Source organism: Schistocerca piceifrons, chromosome 1 (genome assembly GCF_021461385.2).
Source record: "Schistocerca piceifrons isolate TAMUIC-IGC-003096 chromosome 1, iqSchPice1.1, whole genome shotgun sequence".
NCBI lineage: Eukaryota > Metazoa > Arthropoda > Insecta > Orthoptera > Acrididae > Schistocerca > Schistocerca piceifrons.
Window position 1 is genome coordinate 387433770 of NC_060138.1, and position 19775 is coordinate 387453544.

Consider the following 19775-nt stretch of genomic DNA (forward strand, 5'->3'; position numbering starts at 1 on the left):
AAGATGAACATCAACAAAAGCAAAACGAAGATAATGGAATGTAGTCGAATTAAGTCGGGTGATGCTGAGGGAATTAGGTTGGGAACTGAGACACTTAAAGTAGTAAAGGAGTTTTGCTATTTGGGGAGCAAAATAACTGATGATGGTCAAAGCAGAGAGGATATAAAATATAGACTAGCAATGGCAAGAAAAGCGTTTGTGAAGAAGAGAAATTTGTTGACATCGAGTATAGATTTAAGTATCGGGAAATCGTTTCTGAAAGTATTTGTATGGAGTGTAGCCACGTATGGAAGTGAAACATGGACGATAAATAGTTTGGACAAGAAGAGAATAGAAGCTTTTGAAACGTAGTGCTACAGAAGAATGCTGAAGATTAGATGGGTAGATCACATAACTAATGAGGAGGTATTGAATAGAATTGGGAAGAAGAGGAGTTTGTGGCACAATTGACAAGACGAAGGGACCGGTTGGTAGGACATGTTCTGAGGCATCAAGGGACCACAAATTTAGCATTGGAGGGCAGCGTGGAGGGTAAAAATCATAGAGGGAGACCAAGAGATGAATACACTAAGCAGATTCAGAAGGATGTAGGTTGCAGTGGGTACTGGGAGATGAAGAAGCTTGCACAGGATAGAGTAGCATGGAGAGCTGCATCAAGCCAGTCTCAGGACTGAAGACCACAACAATAACAGTTTTTTAATGCCCTGTAGATATTCCACCAGGTCCAGTCACCTTTCCACTGTTAAATTATTTTGGTTAATTTTCTATCCCATGGTCACGTACTTTGATATCTTTCATTTTGGAGTTCATGCAGTTATTTGACGGAGGAATTTCAGTGCACTCTTCCTCAGTGAAAGAAGTTTTGAAAAGGGAATTTAGAATTTCATCATCGCCTCTGTTTTGATGCTGTTGCGATCATTGGTTGTCTGGATAGTTTGCTTTGATCAACTAATTGATTTGACATAGGACCAAAACTTCTTAATGTAGACACAACTTTACTTTGAATTTTTTGAACCTTTCATAACTGGCTCTCCATTGTCTAATTTTGGCTTCATTCAGTTTTTGTTTGCTCAGTATGTACCTTCTTACGGTTTATGGTGCAACACTCTTGAACATTTGACCATTTATACTCAACATTTTTAGCATCAGAAATGAATGTTTGATATTGATTGCTCAGGTAGTCTGATATCTGTTTCTTGTTGCACTTACTAAGCAGAACTATTATCCTGTCTTTCTTTACATTCCTATCAAAGTCTGCTATTTTGTTAACAACTCAACTTTTATTAGGTGATTTTTCCCTGAGCTATCGCTGTTTGGAACTGTATATGGTTGGTAGCAGTAGAGTCCTTTTACACTAGCCGTCTGTTGTGACACCCCCCTATGACTGGTTGAAGCTTAAACCAGCTACAATACCCCTGGATATTTGATGATGTGGGCAGTGTGCTGCAGCGGTTTCTCATGAAATAAGATAACCTGGTGTAGAAAAATCACATAAAAATGTAAAATTCTCTGTTTAAGATGAGAATACGTTACTGTTCGAAGTCATGGAATGTTATTAATACAGAGCTTATTGTTATATATGATACACTGAGGTGACAAAAGTCATGGGATACCTCCTAATACTGCGTCAGATCTCTTTTTGCCTGGTGTTGTGCAGCAACTCAGTGTGGCGTGGACTCAACAAGTCGTTGGAAGTCCCCTGCAGAGCTATTAAGCCTTGCTGGCCCTATGTTGTTGTTGTTGTGGTCTTCAGTCCTGAGACTGGTTTGATGCAGCTCTCCATGCTACTCTATCCTGTGCAAGCTTCTTCATCTCCCAGTACCTACTGCAACCAACATCCTTCTGAATCTGCTTAGTGTATTGATCTCTTGGTCTCCCTCTACGATTTTTACCCTCCACGCTGCCCTCCAATGCTAAATTTGTGATCCCTTGATGCCTCAAAACATGTCCTACTAACCGATCCCTTCTTCTAGTCAAGTTGTGCCACAAACTTCTCTTCTCCCCAATCCTATTCAATACCTCCTCATTAGTTACGTGATCTACCCACCTTATCTTCAGCATTCTTCTGTAGCACCACATTTCGAAAGCTTCTATTCTCTTTTCGTCCAAACTGGTTATCGTCCATGTTTCACTTCCATACATGGCTGCACTCCATACAAATACTTTCACAAACGACTTCCTGACACTTAAATCTATACTCGATGTTAACAAATTTCTCTTCTTCAGAAACGATTTCCTTGCCATTGCCAGTCTACATTTTATATCCTCTCTACTTCGACCATCATCAGTTATTTTGCTCCCTAAATAGCAAAACTCCTTTACTACTTTAAATGTCTCATTTCCTAATCTAATCCCCTCAGCATCACCCGATTTAATTTGACTACATTCCATTATCCTTGTTTTGCTTTTGTTGATGTTCATCTTATATCCTCCTTTCAAGACACTGTCCATTCCGTTCAACTGCTCTTCCAAGTCCTTAGCTGTCTCTGACAGAATTACAATGTCATCGGTGAACCTCAAAGTTTTTACATCTTCTCCATAAATTTTAATACCTACTCCGAATTTTTCTTTTGTTTCCTTTATTACTTGCTCAATATACAGATTGAATAACATCGGGGAGAGACTACAACCCTGTCTCACTCCTTTCCCAACCACTGCTTCCCTTTCATGCCCCTCGACTCTTATAACTGCCATCAGGTTTCTGTACAAGTTGTAAATAGCCTTTTGCTCCCTGTATTTTACCCCTGCCACCTTCAGAATTTGAAAGAGAGTATTCCAGTTAACGTTGTCAAAAACTTTCTCTAAGTCTACAAATGCTAGAAACGTAGGTTTGCCTTTTCTTAATCTTTCTTCTAAGATAAGTCGTAAGGTTAGTATTGCCTCACGTGTTCCAACATTTCTACGGAATCCAAACTGATCTTCCCCAAGGTCCGCTTCTACCAGTTTTTCCATTCGTCTGTAAAGAATTCGCATTAGTATTTTGCAGCTGTGACTTATTAAACTGATAGTTCGGTAATTTTCACATCTGTCAACACCTGCTTTCTTTGGGATTGGAATTATTATATTCTTCTTGAAGTCTGTGGGTATTTCGCTTGTCTCATACATCTTGCTCACCAGATGGTAGAGTTTTGTCAGGACTGGCTCTCCCATGGCCATCTGTAGTTCTAATGGAATGTTGTCTACTCCCGGGGCCTTGTTTCGACTCAGGTCTTTCAGTGCTCTGTCAAACTCTTCATGCAGTATCTTATCTCCCATTTCATCTTCATCTACATCCTCTTCCATTTCCATAATATTTTCCTCAAGTACATCACCCTTGTATAAACCCTCTATATACTCCTTCCACCTTTCTGCCTTCCCTTCTTTGCTTAGAACTGGGTTGCCATCTTAGCTCTTGATATTCATACAAGTGGTTCTCTTCTCTCCAAAGGTCTCTTTAATTTTTCTGTAGGCAGTATCTATCTTACCCCTAGTGAGACAAGCCTCTACATCCTTACATTTGTCCTCTAGCCATCCCTGCTTAGCCATTTTGCACTTCCTGTCGATCTCATTTTTGATACGTTTGTATTCCTTTTTGCCTGCTTCATTTACTGCATTTATATATTTTCTCCTTTCATCAATTAAATTCAATATTTCTTCTGTTACCCAAAGATTTCTATTAGCCCTCGTCTTTTTACCTACTTGATCCTCTGCTGCCTTCACTACTTCATCCCTCAGAGCTACCCATTCTTCTTCTACTGTATTTCTTTCCCCCATTCCTGTCAATTGTTCCCTTATGCTCTCCCTGAAACTCTCTACAACCTCTGGTTCTTTCAGTTTATCCAGGTCCCATCTCTTTAAATTCCCACCTTTTTGCAGTTTCTTCAGTTTCAGTCTGCAGTTCATAACCAATAGATTGTGGTCAGAATCCACATCTGCCCCTGGAAATGTCTTACAATTTAAAACCTGGTTCCTAAATCTCTGTCTTACCATTATATAATCTATCTGATACCTTTTAGTATCTCCAGGATTCTTCCGGGTATACAACCTTCTTTTATGATTCTTGAACCAAGTGTTAGCTATGATTAAGTTATGCTCTGTGCAAAATTATACATTGTGGCTTCCTCTTTCATTTCTTCCCCCTAATCCATATTCACCAACTATGTTTCCTTCTCTCCCTTTTCCTACTGACGAGTTCCAGTCACCCATGACTATTAAATTTTCGTCTCCCTTCACTACCTGAATAATTTCTTTTATCTCGTCATACATTTCATCAATTTCTCCATCATCTGCAGAGCTAGTTGGCATATAAACTTGTACTACTGTAGTAGACATGGGCTTTGTGTCTGTTTTGGCCACAATAATGCGTTCACTATGCTGTTTGTAGTAGCTAACCCACACTCCTATTTTTTTATTCATTATTAAACCTACTCCTGCATTACCCCTATTTGATTTTGTATTTATAACCCTGTATTCACCTGACCAAAAGTCTTGTTCCTCCTGCCACCGAACGTCACTAATTCCCATTATATCTAACTGTAACCTATCCATTTCCGTTTTTAAATTTTCTAACCTATCTGCCTGATTAAGGGATCTGACATTCCACACTCCGATCCGTAGAATGCCAGTTTTCTTTCTCCTGATAACGACGTCCTCTTGAGTAGTCCCCGCCCGGAGATCCGAATGGGGGACTATTTTACCTCCGGAATATTTTACCCAAGAGGACGCCATCATCATTTAATCATACAGTAAAGCTGCATGTCCCCCGGAAAAATTACGGCCGTAGTTTCCCCTTACTTTCAGCCGTTCGCAGTACCAGCACAGCAAGGCCGTTTTGGTTAATGTTACAAGGCCAGATCAGTCAATCATCCAGACTGTTGCCCCTGCAACTACTGAAAAGGCTGCTGCCCCTCTTCAGGAACCACATGTTTGTCTGGCCTCTCAACAGATACCCCTCCATTGTGGTTACACCTACGGTATGGCCATCTGTATCATTGAGGCACGCAAGCCTCCCCACCAACGGCAAGGTCCATGGTTCATGGGGGGGCCCTATAGCTGTACATAATTGCGGTAGTGTTGCCAGTGCAGGACTTTGTGCATGGACTGACCTCTTGATTATGTACCATAAATGTTTGATGGGATTCATGTTGTGTGATCAAGGTGGCCACCTCATTCACTCAAATAATCGAGAATGTTCTTCAAAACCAATTGCGAACAATGACATATTTGGGAATGTGAAGTTGATGAATGGCTGAAAATGTCCCCAAGTAATCAAACGTAACCATATCCAGTCAATGATCAGACCAGCTGGATCACAGGACCCAGTCCACTCCACGTAAACAGAGCTGACACCATTACGGCACCACCACCAGCTTGCTCAGTGCCTTGTTGACAACTTGGGTTGATAGCTCTGTGGGGTCTGCACCACCATCAGCTCTGACCAACCAAAATCAGGACTCATTTGACCAGGCCATTGTTTCCCACTCATCTAGGGTCCAACTGATACCATCATGAGCACTGCAGGTGATGTCATGCTGTTAGTAAAGACATCCTTATGAGCCCAGGAGAGCCTGCAGGTGATGTCATGATGTTAGAAAAAACACTCACATTGGTCATCTGCTGCCATAGCCCATTAATGCCAGATTTTGCCACACTGTCCTAACATATATATTCATATTTTCCACACTGATTTCTGCAGTTATTTCACACAGTGTTGCGTGTCTGTTAGCACTGACAACTCTTTGCAGACACCACTGCTCTTGATCATTAAGTGAAGGCTGTTAGCCACCGAGTTGTCCATGGTGAGAAGTAATGCCTGAAATTTGTTGTTCTTGGCATGCTCTTGACACTGTGGATCTCAGAATATTGAATTCCCTAACGATTTTCAAAATGGAATGTCCCCTGCCTCTAGCTCCAACTAACATTCTGCTTTTACAAGTCTGTTAATTCCAATCATGCAGCATCGCATTGGACACCTTTTCCATGAATCAATTGAGTACAAATGACAGCACCATCAATGCACTGCCCTTTTATATTTCGTGTATGTAATACTACTGCCATCTGCATATGTGCACATCACTATCCCATGACTTTTGTCATTTCAGCGTATAACGTTTACGTATTTTGAAACTTTTGAATAAGTGCTCAAATAGACCAAATGCCAAATGCCAAAGTGTTTGATGAGGCATGAAATTACGTGCCAGACCAAAGTTATCAGAGCTGAATGCATGCTCCATGTACCTGTAGATCGCAATTTGATGCATCACTTTTTTATGAAACGTAACTATGTTGGGTAATCAGAGTCTGGGATAATGGAATAACCTCATGGTAGAGCCACTCAGAAAACCCTGACTTCAAGTAGAACAAATTATTTAAAACCTGACAAAGTTTTTTTTTAAAAATTTATTGAACAATTATTTGCACAGAGAATTGTTTTGTGGAAGAGGAGCTTCTGTGTTGGAAAGAGAGTATTCAGTTTCAACCATTCCTTATTTTGCTGAATTTCATACTCTGTAATTTAGCTACATTAAATATTGTTGTTATACTGTTTTGTTATCTTGTACTCTTTTCCTCTCTTTAATTAATGTCCTTTCATCACCCATAGAAAGATGATAAAAAAGGTCAGAAATAGACATATTCACACATCAAAAAAAGTTTTGCATCGCCTCGGTTTTGAGAGTTCCAGAACCTATACGGAAAATTGGAGTAGAGATGAACATAAACATCATTTCCGCTCTCTTAATTGCTCATGAAAACCGCACATTGCATATTGTACCACCATACAGCGAGACCTTCAGAGGTGGTGGTCCAGATTGCTGTACACACCAGTCCCTCTAATGCACACCAGTGCCTCTAATACCCGGTAGCACATTATCTTGCATTGATGCATGCCTGTATTCATCGTGGCATACTACCCACAAGTTCATCAAGGCATTGTTGGTCCAGATTGTCCCACTCCTCAATGGTGATTTGGCGTAGATCCTTCAGAGTGGTTGGAGGGTCACGTCGTCCAAAGACAGCCCTTTCAGTCTATCCCAGGCTTGTTTGATAGGGTTCATGTCTGGAGAATATCCTGGCCACTCTAGTCAAGCAATGTCGTTATCCTGAAGGAAGTCATTCACAAGATGTGCATGATGGGGCATGAATTGTCATCCATTAAGACGAATGCCTTGCCAGTATGCTGCCGATATGGTTGCACTATCAGTCGGAGGATGGCATTCTCATATCATACAGCCATTACTGCGCCCTCCGTGACCACCAGCAGTGTACATCAACCTCACATAATGCCACCCCAAAACAGCAGGGAACCTCCACCTTGCTGCATTCACTGGACAATGTGTCTAAGGCGCTCAGCTTGACTGAGTTGCCTACAAACACATCTCCGACGATTGTCTGGTCGAAGGCATATGCGACATTCATCAGTGAAGATAACATGATGCCAATCCTGAGCAGTCCATTCGACTTGTTGTTGGGCCCATCTGTACCGTGCTGCATGGTGTCGTGGTTGCAAAGATGGACCTAGCCATGGGCGTTGGGAATGAAGTTGCGCATCATGTAGCCTATTGCGCACAGTTTGAGTTGTAACACGATGTCCGGTGGCTACACAAAAAGCATTATTCAACATGGTGGCGTTGCTGTCAGGGTTCCTCTGAGCCATAATCTGTAGGTAGCGGTCATCCACTGCAGTAGTAGCCCTTGGGCGGCCTGAACGAGGCATGTCATCGACAGCTCCTGTCTCTCTGTATCTCCTCCATGTCCGAACATCATCACTGTGAGACTCCTGGATAGTTCCCTTGTTGAGAGCCCTTCCTGGCACAAAGTAACAATATGGACACAACCAAACCGTGGTATTGACCATCTAGACATGGTTGAACTACAGACATCACGAGCCGTGTACCTCCTCCCTGGTGGAATGAGTGGAACTGATCGGCTGTTGGACCCCCTCCATCTAATATGCTCTGCTCATACACGGTTGTTAACTTCTTTGAGTGGGTTTTCTTTTTAAATACATCCTCATCAGATCAGAGCTAAGTTGTTTCTCACCTTGCATTGTCTTACTGTGTGCGGTGTGCAGTCAAGTCAACTTAAAATCCGAGGTTTGCAGTCCATTCCTGATGTTCTAATTTTCTTTCCTGTGCACCTTTTTCTTTCATAAATTCATCAACAATGGGTTCTAAATTGACAAATTGTGCCTCTTGACTTAACTAACATACTTTGCAGTAATACACAGCATCTCCGTACTCTTCGTTCAGTTCCATGGAAAACTGTTGCAACTGACGGTGGAGTATTGCATGTGACTTCAGAAGTTGTTATTATTTGCACCAACAATTTCTTTGCTTGCTCCATGCCTGAAAATTTAGCACAAAGTGCTTCTGGATTTACAGAGCAATGAATCCTGTCCGTTGTTCCTTGTGCAGTTTTCCTCTTTTGTTGTCAATTAAATCTTTAAACTCTTTCAGTATGGTATTTTAATGTCATTTTGTATCAAATTTGGGGTACCTGTTGATTATGCGACTGCATAATAGATACTGATAATTCTCACCCCTCTCTTTGTCATTCTAATTTAGTTTTAAAGGTTTGTGATGATAGATCACTAGACTGCCTCTTTTCATGCAGCAGATGCTGGACCAGTAAATGTCCTTCATACTATGAACAAATAGTGAAGGATAAATAGTGGTGACGCCACTACTGTGCTGAACTGAAGAGTGTTACGCTTACTGAAAAATGCAACAGTGGAATAGAAATGAAATGTCACACTCTACCCTGGTTACATCCTAGAAGGACCGAGGAATGCTGAGATGGCCGAGCCTCGGCCCACGCACCCATCATGCGTGTGTTTTATCATGCTGCAGGCAAGGCAACTTTCAAGGTTTTTTCCAAACAAATCCTATATGATTAACATATTCTAAATTCTGTAGAAAGGAAAATTTATTTCAGAATGTTATTCAGACTGGAGGTTGGCCAGCACTGCCAATAAAAACTCCCCTATACTGTGATGGAATGAACGCACTACAAGAGAGGATGTCAATAAACTTGGTAATTTTTTTCTGAAGTCCAAGATATGAACTTGGCTGAATGTTTTGTACCTCCATGTAGTGTCATAAACTTTTCAATATCAGAGACTACCCATACTACTGTCTTTTTAGGAAAGCTTTCTGCAGAGCCACCTCCAGCAAGATCAGGTTATCTAGGGTAGAGCAATATTTCATGAATTTACATTGGAAGCAGCTAAGGGGTTACTTCCTCACTGACATCCACACTAGGTAGCAGTTTATCTCTTTTTTTTCTCCTAAGAAGCTTCTGAGAACAACATCATAGTAACCACTTGTAGAGTTACTGCCCTTTCCTCGTTTTAGTAGGACTATCATTATGTATTGCCTCCGTGAATGTAGGTATAGTTCTAATGACAATGTATGATGATCAATGAATTTTGCTTTTGATTCTTTGCACAACTGTCACTGCTGTACATACGTTGGTGACCTCCTTATGGGATGTCATCTGTCTGGATGTGTATCCAGGTAGTGAAGTGCTTGCTAGAATGAAAATCATTGCCCAGTTCCCACTATGCAGTATGTTTGAGGGCATGGGGATAAAAGGATAAGTCATTGATTGAGAATTAACCTGTGGCTGACGTGAAATATGTTGCTTGACCTCTGTTCAGAAGATAGATGCCTCGTGATTCAGTGAGTCTCTGGCAATTGCTGTTGGATCTCAAAACACATAATGTGCATTAAAATTTCCTACAAATGGGAAGGATGAGGGTAGTTGCCTCATGAAGTGTATGAGATCCGTTTTATCAAGTGTGTCATTACTGCCTGCAAGTTGGTGGTGAGTTGCACAGTTGAGGAGTGGCACATATAACTAATGGTAGTGAATAATGCATTACCCCTGCATGTTTATGTAACTCTGGTATTGGAGTTTGTGATGGGTTTGTGATAGGTTTTTTGAATAGTGGTTTCAAAGGATCTGTGGTAAATACTAGAGGTTAAATCACCTTGAGTGTTTTCTTAGCCTCACCATATCTGTTCATCACACATTCAGTTCCTGATTTTTTGTTTTCCTTTCAGCAAACTCTTATCTATCTCTTGCACACATGGGATGATCGTTCAAACAGTTGTACATTTTGGGCGACATCTGCTTCTTTCATTTGCTTAATCCACCTTTGATCAGTATTTACCACATGTTACTTTGCTGCTACAAACAGTTGTGGTTACAAACTTTTGACATTTAAAACATCTCATAGGGTTTGGTGTAGATGATCTATCTTAGAGGTGGATAAACTCAGTTGTGATGTACTCCGGAAACAGAGGAGTTGAGTGTTATAATGAATGCCACAGTTTTGAATGTTTTTAACTTTTATCAAAGACCCTGCAATAGCTTGTAAACGTAATATGCAATTTTATGTACATTACTTAATCCTTTGATGTAACTTTCTGAATATTTTTTTTCTTAAATGGGAAGGAAACAAGTCATATGTTTAAAGGTTTTTCATCAAAATGTAACTTCTTTGTTCGAATTCTGAGTCTGACACAATTAAATGCCTTTGGTAAATTGCAGAAAACACAAACTGCTAATATTTTAATGTTTTAAAATATTATTAAATGCTCGTATAAATAGCTGTCTCAGAAGAAAATCCATTTGAAATTTAAATGTTGATCTGCTAAAAATCCTATTATTGTGGATGCATATGAGTCCATTGAAGTTTGTGCAAAGTGCAGTATCAATGAGAGGGAAAGTGGCTACGAAGGACAGAGAAGAAAGAACATTCAATGAAATTGTCCATGAGAGGAGGAGACACTTCCTTTCTGTCTTTCAGGATATTGTAGGCTTAGACTGCCTTCAGATAGGAGAACAAATGGTGCTACCAGTATTTTGTATTTTTGTGTGTGTGTGTGTGTGTGTGTGTGTGTGTGTGTGTGTGTGTGTGTGTGTGTGTGTGTGTGTATTAGAGAGAGAGAGAGAGAGAGAACTATATGTATTCATTTTGAAATAAAAAAACTGCCCCTATTAATGTTGATTTCGTGTGTACCACAGAACCCTTAGTCTGCTCACCTGGCATGCAACAGATGCAAGATGCAGACTCTTTAAGTAAATGACTCACATGTTTTTCCTCCCTCTCAACATCCTCCCCATTGATTCCACTTTCTCCTTCGTGCCACTCCATTGATACAACCTCCCCTCTCCTATGTCATATTTATATTCTTGCTGTGGACCTCATTTGGCTTGATACTTCTCTTATATTTATAATAATAGTGACAGGTTTAAGTGTAATTTTTAATTTTATTCTTAGGTTTATAAGGGAGTGGTTAAAGAGATATTAAGTGCAATACTGTTTTCATTAATATGATTTGATTGTACCATACCTGACACCAGGTAGTGATGGCGGAAGTGAAGGTACATTGTAGTCATATTCATCATAATCTGGATCCTTCTTTTGTGTTATGTTGATTATTGCTTCAATCTCTGGTGGTATAACCCTTTCTGATGGAGCTGAGTTGTTTAATAGTGATGTGTTGTTAGTCCCAGGGTCAGAAATACTGACATTAGTGTGAACTGTCACATTTACAGTATCAAGTTCTTCTGGCATTATGATTGTTGTAGGTATGATTGTCATAAAAGTAGATTCAGTTTGCAAGGTTATTATATCATCTGTAACTTCAGTTGTAATTTCATTACTCGTAACATTTTCAGTTTTATTGTCTTCAGGGCTTAGATTATCAATTCTTTCCATTGCAGTGATTATGTTTGCTACAGTTGTCTCATTTTGTATTAGATTCTCTGTTGTGTTTTCAGGCTCAGTAAAAGCTGGAATTGTTTCTGTCATGATTGTAGGTGTTACATTTTCCTCTGAAGTGAAATTGAGTGTAGTTGCATTCTGAATGTCACTTGTAGTTGTTTCCACTTCTTCTGTGGTCGTGTTATTTGCTGTAGAATTTTGTGTCCCATTATTGGATACAATTTTATTTTCCATGTCAATAGGCCCCATCTCACGATGAATTCGTTCTTGTGTACCTGGAGATCGATTAGCATTGTTAGTAGTTGTGCTATAGTTTTGCAGTGGCCCTCTTTCAAATATCTTATTTTTCTTTTTTCCCACTGAAGAGATTGTACCCTGTAACTGTGAAGCACACAATCAGTTTCATTGGTTTTACAAATAGGAAAAAGTGTGATTTATGTAAGTGATAGCTCGTCACCTCAATTGATGATGCTCTTGTAGTACCTGTTGCCCTTTCCTCATCATGTCTATCTGTAAAGCAGAGAGATCATTTTGTAATTTCCTTTTTACATCAACTATGGTTATACATGACAGCACATCAATAACTATCACTCAGACTTCATTCTTAACTTATTATGTCATTGAATGTAGTAAATTTTATACAATATCATGAGTTTGATTTATGCATATATTACCTTAAGTAAATAGAAATAATTCAAATGGTTCAAATGGCTCTAAGTACTATGGGACTTAACATCTGAGGTCATCAGTCCCCTTAGAAATAATTGCCTACTGGATATGTGTTGCAGGTTAGCCCCACCCCCTTTCTCACATTTTTAATGGCATAGGAGCAAACATATCCTTTGGCACAAGTAATTGGGAAACATCAGTGATACAGGGTCTCCCAAGAGGAATGGTCAGCATTCAGGGATATGGCACGAAAAATTATTTGAACCAAAAATCTTCATATGGGCATATGCCCTGTTCCTAATGGTTTCCAGGATAGAATACATTTAATGTATATTTGTTTTTGGGCTAGTAGTGTGCACTTATGTGTCTTACCCACCTGACCCATTCAGTGTTTTACTTTATTTTAGCCCTAACATCCTTTGCTGCTTTCAACCTCTTTGCTCTTGATGTCTTTCTGCCATTAAATTAGCCTGTTGAAAGTTGAATGCTAAGTTATCCATGGTGAGTGATGAATGAAGTGGTGTGAGAGATGTGTCTTACCCACCTGACCCATTCAGTGTTTTACTTTATTTTAGCCCTAACATCCTTTGCTGCTTTCAACCTCTTTGCTCTTGATGTCTTTCTGCCATTAAATTAGCCTGTTGAAAGTTGAATGCTAAGTTATCCATGGTGAGTGATGAATGAAGTGGTGTGAGAGATTGAGTGTGTATCAGAGAGAAGCATCAGTTACCTGTGTTTATACCCACAATGGCTAAAATGCCACACATCTACACTAATGAAGAAAAGGCAGATATTCTGTATGTTCACGGTTTTTGTGATGGTAGTGCTCCTGCTGCTGTTGAAGAATATCGTCTGTGCTTTCCAACATGTCAAGTTCCTGATTGTAGAGTGTTTACCAGAGTTTTCAGTGCAGGTATTCTCCAAAGTTCCTCTTGAGAATGGGGTATTCAAACATTTACTGTGAGCTGTACAACAGTTACTATCTAATGTGTACAATAATGCTTAGAGGTGAATGTGTTAAAAATATGTATTTTTCAACCAGTACTTTGTAAAATGCATGTTGTAATGTTTACAAACAGTTACACATATGTAAATCTCACAATAGATTGAATAATACAGAAAATAAACAACAGTGTACATTGAATGTGTTCTATCTCGGAATCTATTCAGAATAGGGCAAGTTTCTTGCTTTAAATGATCATTCCTGTTATATCTCTGAAAACTGACAATTCCTCCTGGGACATCCTCTAGACATTTATCTTTGACAAATCAAAATGAGTTTCATGTCATTAACACTAAATTATAGAAGAACAGATGAGACTTTTGTACTAAATATATGTGATAATGCATGCTGTAAATAGAGGTGGCTTGACAATTGATGTAACAGTTTATTGCTGTTTGAGAGCAAATTTGTATAATTATATAATAGTGATATATCATGCACATACACCACTAAAATAAGTTTTATTGTTGGAAAAGTGGACTACATTGTTAAGACAGTGGTTCCTTCTTATGTTTGAAGTGTAATTAATGAAGAGACTTTGTTAACTAGTTCCTTGCAGAATTAGTTGGATTTGATATTTAGTGTTATATTATATTTCATGAATTGAGAAGTAGAGTGGGCTTCTGTGCTTGCTAAATTTGAGTTACTTATATGTTTTTGTTTGGTCATACTGGTCATTCAAGTCACCTGCAGCTCTAAAACTGCAGTACATTGTAGAAGAGATTGAAATATATGAGTTACCTTCATTGGCATTACTGAACATTTAGCAACGAGTTCATAACATTTAGTACTCATGTAGGGCATTTATAAGAAACCAGTTCATAAGTTTCTGCGTATTTTGTTAACAGTATTTTAGACAAATGTAGAAGTGCATTTTTCATAGTATCATCACTAAATAATGTTTCATTGCTTTCACACTTGTCTTGGAAGCCTAATATTGTGTTAGTGATACATTGTGTGACTTTCAATTTCTACCATTTACAATCAATTACGGCTATTCATACAGTTAATGAGGATGGCCTACAAGAAAAAAAAAATTAATGCTGACAAATTTTGTTGCTGAACTTTCTTATGGCATCAGGCCCAGATATTACTTGTTGAAACAGATTTTCATGCTTTGTCAAATATCTGCACGTACTAGCTTCACAAAGACTGATAACTGGCTTTCAGTTCTCCTTTTGTACGTGACCTTCTGCTGCTGCTCTGTCCTGTAAGTAGTGATGTGTCTTCATACAGGTACTTTTCAATTGTGGTATTTCCATGTTTATGTTTATGGTGGTTCTTAATTAATGAATGCTTGTATGTTGTGACTCATACCTGTAGAGGCGAGAGTTCATTCCATAACTTCAAATGGCTGAGACTTTAGACCTAACTACCTTAAGCCAACCAACTTGTTCAGTTTAAGGACATAAAAATAATTTGTTATCCAAAAGGCCCAAATTACAGTAATTATATGGTAAATGACAGCCAGAAATAGTTGCATGTTAACATTGTAATTTTATAGGCAAGTACAAATGATATTTGTATTTCCTCTCCACTTCATTACAATGGCTAAAGTCTGACTATTCAGAGTATAAAGGAAAGTGACATGATCAATGCACTGAAATTCTACTCACTGCACTCATATCTTGTAGGGCAGCAGCTGATGTTAGAGATTACTGGAGTACATCCATGTATTGGTGGAGAACACTTCAGTGTAGTGCATTGCACTCGTCCTCGTATACAGTAACATTGCTTACACTGTGCTCTGTCCACTTCAATACGAACTCCCTCTGTGTACTGTTGACCACCCACGGTGCAACCTAATAACACAACCATGTAATACAAGTTAACATAATGGAAATACTGATAATAATGACTGTATTAAGATCATTGAACACACTTTTACCTAAAATCTGACTATTCTGAAAAGTCACCTGAAAATACTGTAAGTGTATTCCACAGTTTCTTTTTTAAGTAGTAACCGTGGTTTTAAACAAATAAAGAGATGACCACTATATTACTGACATGTAATTATGATTTAAAAATTGTTTCTTATGTACAGGTTGAGTTTTCCCTGATGCCTGTGTTGATTAGATATCCACACATGTTTCTTATCCAAATCTTCATAAACACATGAACACACTATGAAACTAATGTTAGGCTGTTGGTAAACTGTAGCAATTTAAGTTGCAAAAAAAGTAGAAAGTATGCCATACACTTCAGTTTTAAGTCAGAATTTGAAATGTGTCTAAACATTATAGAATAAGTAATAGTGTCTGTGTGTGCTACAAACCACCACCGGCTGAAGGATAGACTGCACAGACACTATATTCACCTGAGGAACAGCTATGCAAAGCTTCAATTATTATTAGAAACATTTCAGCCTCTTTGATGTGTCTTTATTATTTATTATGTCTCAGAATTTCTATGCCACATTGTGTTGTGTGAAACATGATATAGGACTGAGATGACATGTTACTGTCTGGTGGAATATATACTGTGATGAATATTTGTTAGAAGTTGAAACTATGTGTCAGACCAGAGCATGAACTGGACACTTGCCTACCACAGACAGTGTGCTACTAACTGCAATGTAACATTTGTTTCTGTTGAGGGCCTACCACAGACAGTGTGCTACTAACTGCAATGTAACATTTGTTTCTGTTGAGGGTCAATTGCCACTCCTTTCACCAAACATCGATCCCCTACAGATCTTCCTGTATTTTGGTACAATTTTCTAGTGCTGTAATTTCTCTGTTACAACAGCGTCATCTATGAAGAGCCATCTGGAACTTCCAACTTCATCTACTAGGTCATTTACATATATTGTGAAAAGTAATAGTCCTGTGGTAGTCTCCTGGGGCATGCCTGAAGCTACTTCTATGCCTGAAGACTTGCCTCTATTCCAAATGGCATGATGTGTTGTGTTTGATAGAAACTCTTCAATCCACTCACACAATTGGTCTGATATTCTGTAAATTTGTATTTTGTTCATTAGGTGACAGTGCCTCATGGAAGACAAGAGCATGTTGTTGACTTGGGCATCAGTATCTATCGCCTTCTGGGTCTCATGGACGAGCAGAGTGATCTGGAAGACATCATGCTTACGCCATTGACTGTTAAACTCTTTATTTCCACTATTGCAATTTCGGCCTTAGGCCATTATCAAGTGCAGATGTTTTGGCTTTAAGCCTTGCCAACTTTATACACGTTGACACATTTATATGTCGTTGTCGTTTGCTGTTACATAATTCGTAACGCTGCTAAGTAGTGTGAGTGCACATGTCCATATATCGTAAAATAGCACAGTCTGTACATACACATGTTCATTCCACCATCACTAGTAACTTTTGCACTAAACCACAGCAGCATTATGAATGTATATAACAACAAATGACAACAACATATAAGTGTCAGCATGCATAAAGTTGACATGGCTTAAAGCCAAAAAATTTGCACTTGATAATGGCCTAAGGTCGAAATTGCAATAGTGGAAATAAAAAGTTTAACAGTCACTGGCATAAACATGATGTCTTTCAAAAAATTTTACATGACTGTGAATCCTATTTATGAAAAGTTCATTTGGAGTGCTCTGTGTTTTGTTACCATATTGATTCCTACAGAGGGGATTTTCATAATCTAGAAATGTCATAATTTGCAAGCATAAAACTTTCCAAAATTTTACAACACAGACATCAGAGATGTACATAGACCTATTATTCTGCGTGTCTGCTCAATGACCCTTCTTGAAAATGGGAATGCCCTGTGCCTTTTTACAATTGTCAGGAAGACATCACTGCTCCAGAAACCTACAGTACCTGTCTGCTAGAAGAGGGGCAAGTTCATTCACATACTCTATGTAGTATTGAATTGGTATATTGTCAGGTCCAGTGGCCTTCCCTATGTTGAGCTATTTCAGTTGATTTTCAATCCAAAGGTCACTTGTTTCAATAGCAGCCATTTCGTTGTTCATACAATGATTTAAAGAAGGCACTACAGTGCAATCTTCCTCTGTGAAACAGTTTTGGAGAAAGAAATTTAGTATTTCAGTGTTTTCTGTATCATCCTCTGCTTCAGTGCCATTATGGTTATAGACTAGACAGTTGTTGTCGATCCATTTAATGGTTTAACATGAGAACAAAACTTCTTTAGATTTTCTGTCAAGCAGTGGACGAATTTTACTTTCGAATTTGTTGAAAACTTCACAGATGGCTCTCCTTAAGCCAATTTTGGCATCATTTCATTTTTGTTCAACTGTGAGGCTTTGTCTCCATTTAAATTTGCAGCGAAGGTCTCTTTGCTTTCGTAGCAGTTTTATAACATGGCTGTCAAACCAAGGCAGGTCTTTACTGCCTCTCACAACTTTAGTATTTCAGTTTAAACATATCTGTCTAAAGAATATTGTACAATCCTCTCTTTAACTTTCTCCATTAATACTCAATGTTATTAGTGCTGGAGATGAAATCTTTGTGCTGATTGCCCAGGTAATATGAAATCTGTTGTGACAGAACAGCAACTGTATTGATATTTAAAACAGTTCCAATACATTGTTTGTTTTTTTAGTACCAGTTGCACATTTATTTATGTATGATGTGGTTCGATCTCCCTGGATCATCTTCAGATTTCTATAGTTGCATTAGCAATCCAATGTATCTGTTTTTAGTATCTCTCTGGTGTGTGCTTCTGACACAGAAACGACGGGTCGCTGATGCAGTTACATAGATTTGAAGATGATCCAGGGAGATTGAAATTAGTTATGTGTTAAAAAATGTGTAACTGGGACTGAAATTAAATGATATATTAGAACTGTTTTAAATTTAGTTGAACTGTGCAGTCTCATCACCACCAACTACATAACATTAACAGGACAAGCTAAATTATTAAAGTGTGTGAAGCCTGTGCTCCCTTTACGTTATTGAACTAATAGGAGCAATGATTTTGCGATATTTTGTCCTGTTGCTGTCAGTGCTAGTGTGAAATTGTGTGTGTCACTTATGATTTTAGAGGTCTCTGCAAATTACAGTATTAATAGGGATGTGAGAATGAAGGTGGAGATCTGAAGAAATGTCAATGTTTCTCTCACATCATGTATTGTGAATCTAGAGAGGACAAGCACATAATGGTTTCAGCACACATTGAATTTGAGAATAGGATTGGACAGTAAGCTTACATCTACACAGTCAGTTGTTGACCAGTCTGGTGTGGCAGCATAGGAAAACCCCTTTGGTTATCATCTGTGGCACATTTACAGCACAGCAGCATGTCGATGATATATGCTACATTTTGTTGTCCTTAATGACAAGCCATCCTGCACTTACATTTGAACAAGATAATGCCTGCCCACACATGGCAACAATTTCTACTGCTTGTCTTACATGATTTTAAAACCCTACCATCACCAGCAAGATTGCCTGATTTTCCCCTGTTGAGAACATTTTTAGCATTATGGGTAAGGCCCCTCCAACCATCTCGGGATTTTGATGATCTAACGTGCTAGTTGGGCAGAATTGGGCATAATAGCCCTCCAGAGGACATCCAACAACTCTGTCAGTCATTGCCAACTGAATAACTTCTTGCATAAGGGCCAGAGGTGGACCAATGTATTACTGATCTGTTCAGTTTGTAATTTGTAATCATTTGTTTGTTTGTACATTTACATTACATCCATCAATTTACATCCCATTCAAATAATTCCTTTGTGACATTTATTTTTTTATTTTTTATTTATTTTTTAAGAAAGTATTGCTCATGCAAAACTCAAATGACCCTTTTTCACATGGTATCCTACAAACCATAAATGAAATAGTACAGGCAGATTCCATACTCCTGGATTTCCAGAAAGTATTTGATGTGGTGCTTCATTGCAGACTGTTAATGAAGGTCCACACATGCAGAATAGGTTTGCAGATATGTGAGTAGCCCAAAGACTTCTTAATTAATAGAACCCAGCACATTGTCCTTGATGGCAAGTGTTCGTCAGAAACAAGGATATCGTCAGCAGTGAGCCAGGCAAGTGTGATAGGATTGCTCTCATTTTCTATATACATAAATGATATGACAGATATGATGAGCACAGATCTGTGATAATTTGCTGGTGCACTGTAGTGTATGAGGAAGTGTTGCTGTTGAATGACAGGAGGATGACTGGGGTAGAATTTCTATTTTGTGTGATGAATGGTAACCTTCTCTAAAAATGGAAAAAGGTAAGGTAATGCAGATGGTGCATGTACCACTCTGGTTTGAAGAGGTTGGCACAGGAGAGGAATTCATGGCAGTTCATATTTATCTGCTAGTCAAGAAGAAAGGCATCATTCTGGGTGACATTGTACACTGCTCTGGAGCTCATGGACAACCATAGTATGCTGCATTTCACAATATCTCCGCATGCGGAACCCTGTTGATTTTTAT

At 38.8% G+C, this 19775-nt stretch overlaps 1 protein-coding gene across 3 annotated transcripts in view; it reads right to left on the minus strand.

The window, feature by feature from the left end:
* Positions 1-19775, minus strand: part of LOC124788118 — a 436861-nt gene that overhangs the window by 81500 nt on the left and 335586 nt on the right. For all 3 annotated transcript variants that reach the window (XM_047255255.1, XM_047255245.1, XM_047255264.1), the window contains 3 exons: positions 15002-15187; positions 12171-12223; positions 11340-12094 (listed from right to left, as the gene is read on the minus strand). In XM_047255255.1, coding sequence (XP_047111211.1) covers positions 11340-12094; positions 12171-12223; positions 15002-15187 — 994 coding nt within the window. The remainder of the gene's footprint in view (positions 1-11339; positions 12095-12170; positions 12224-15001; positions 15188-19775) is intronic.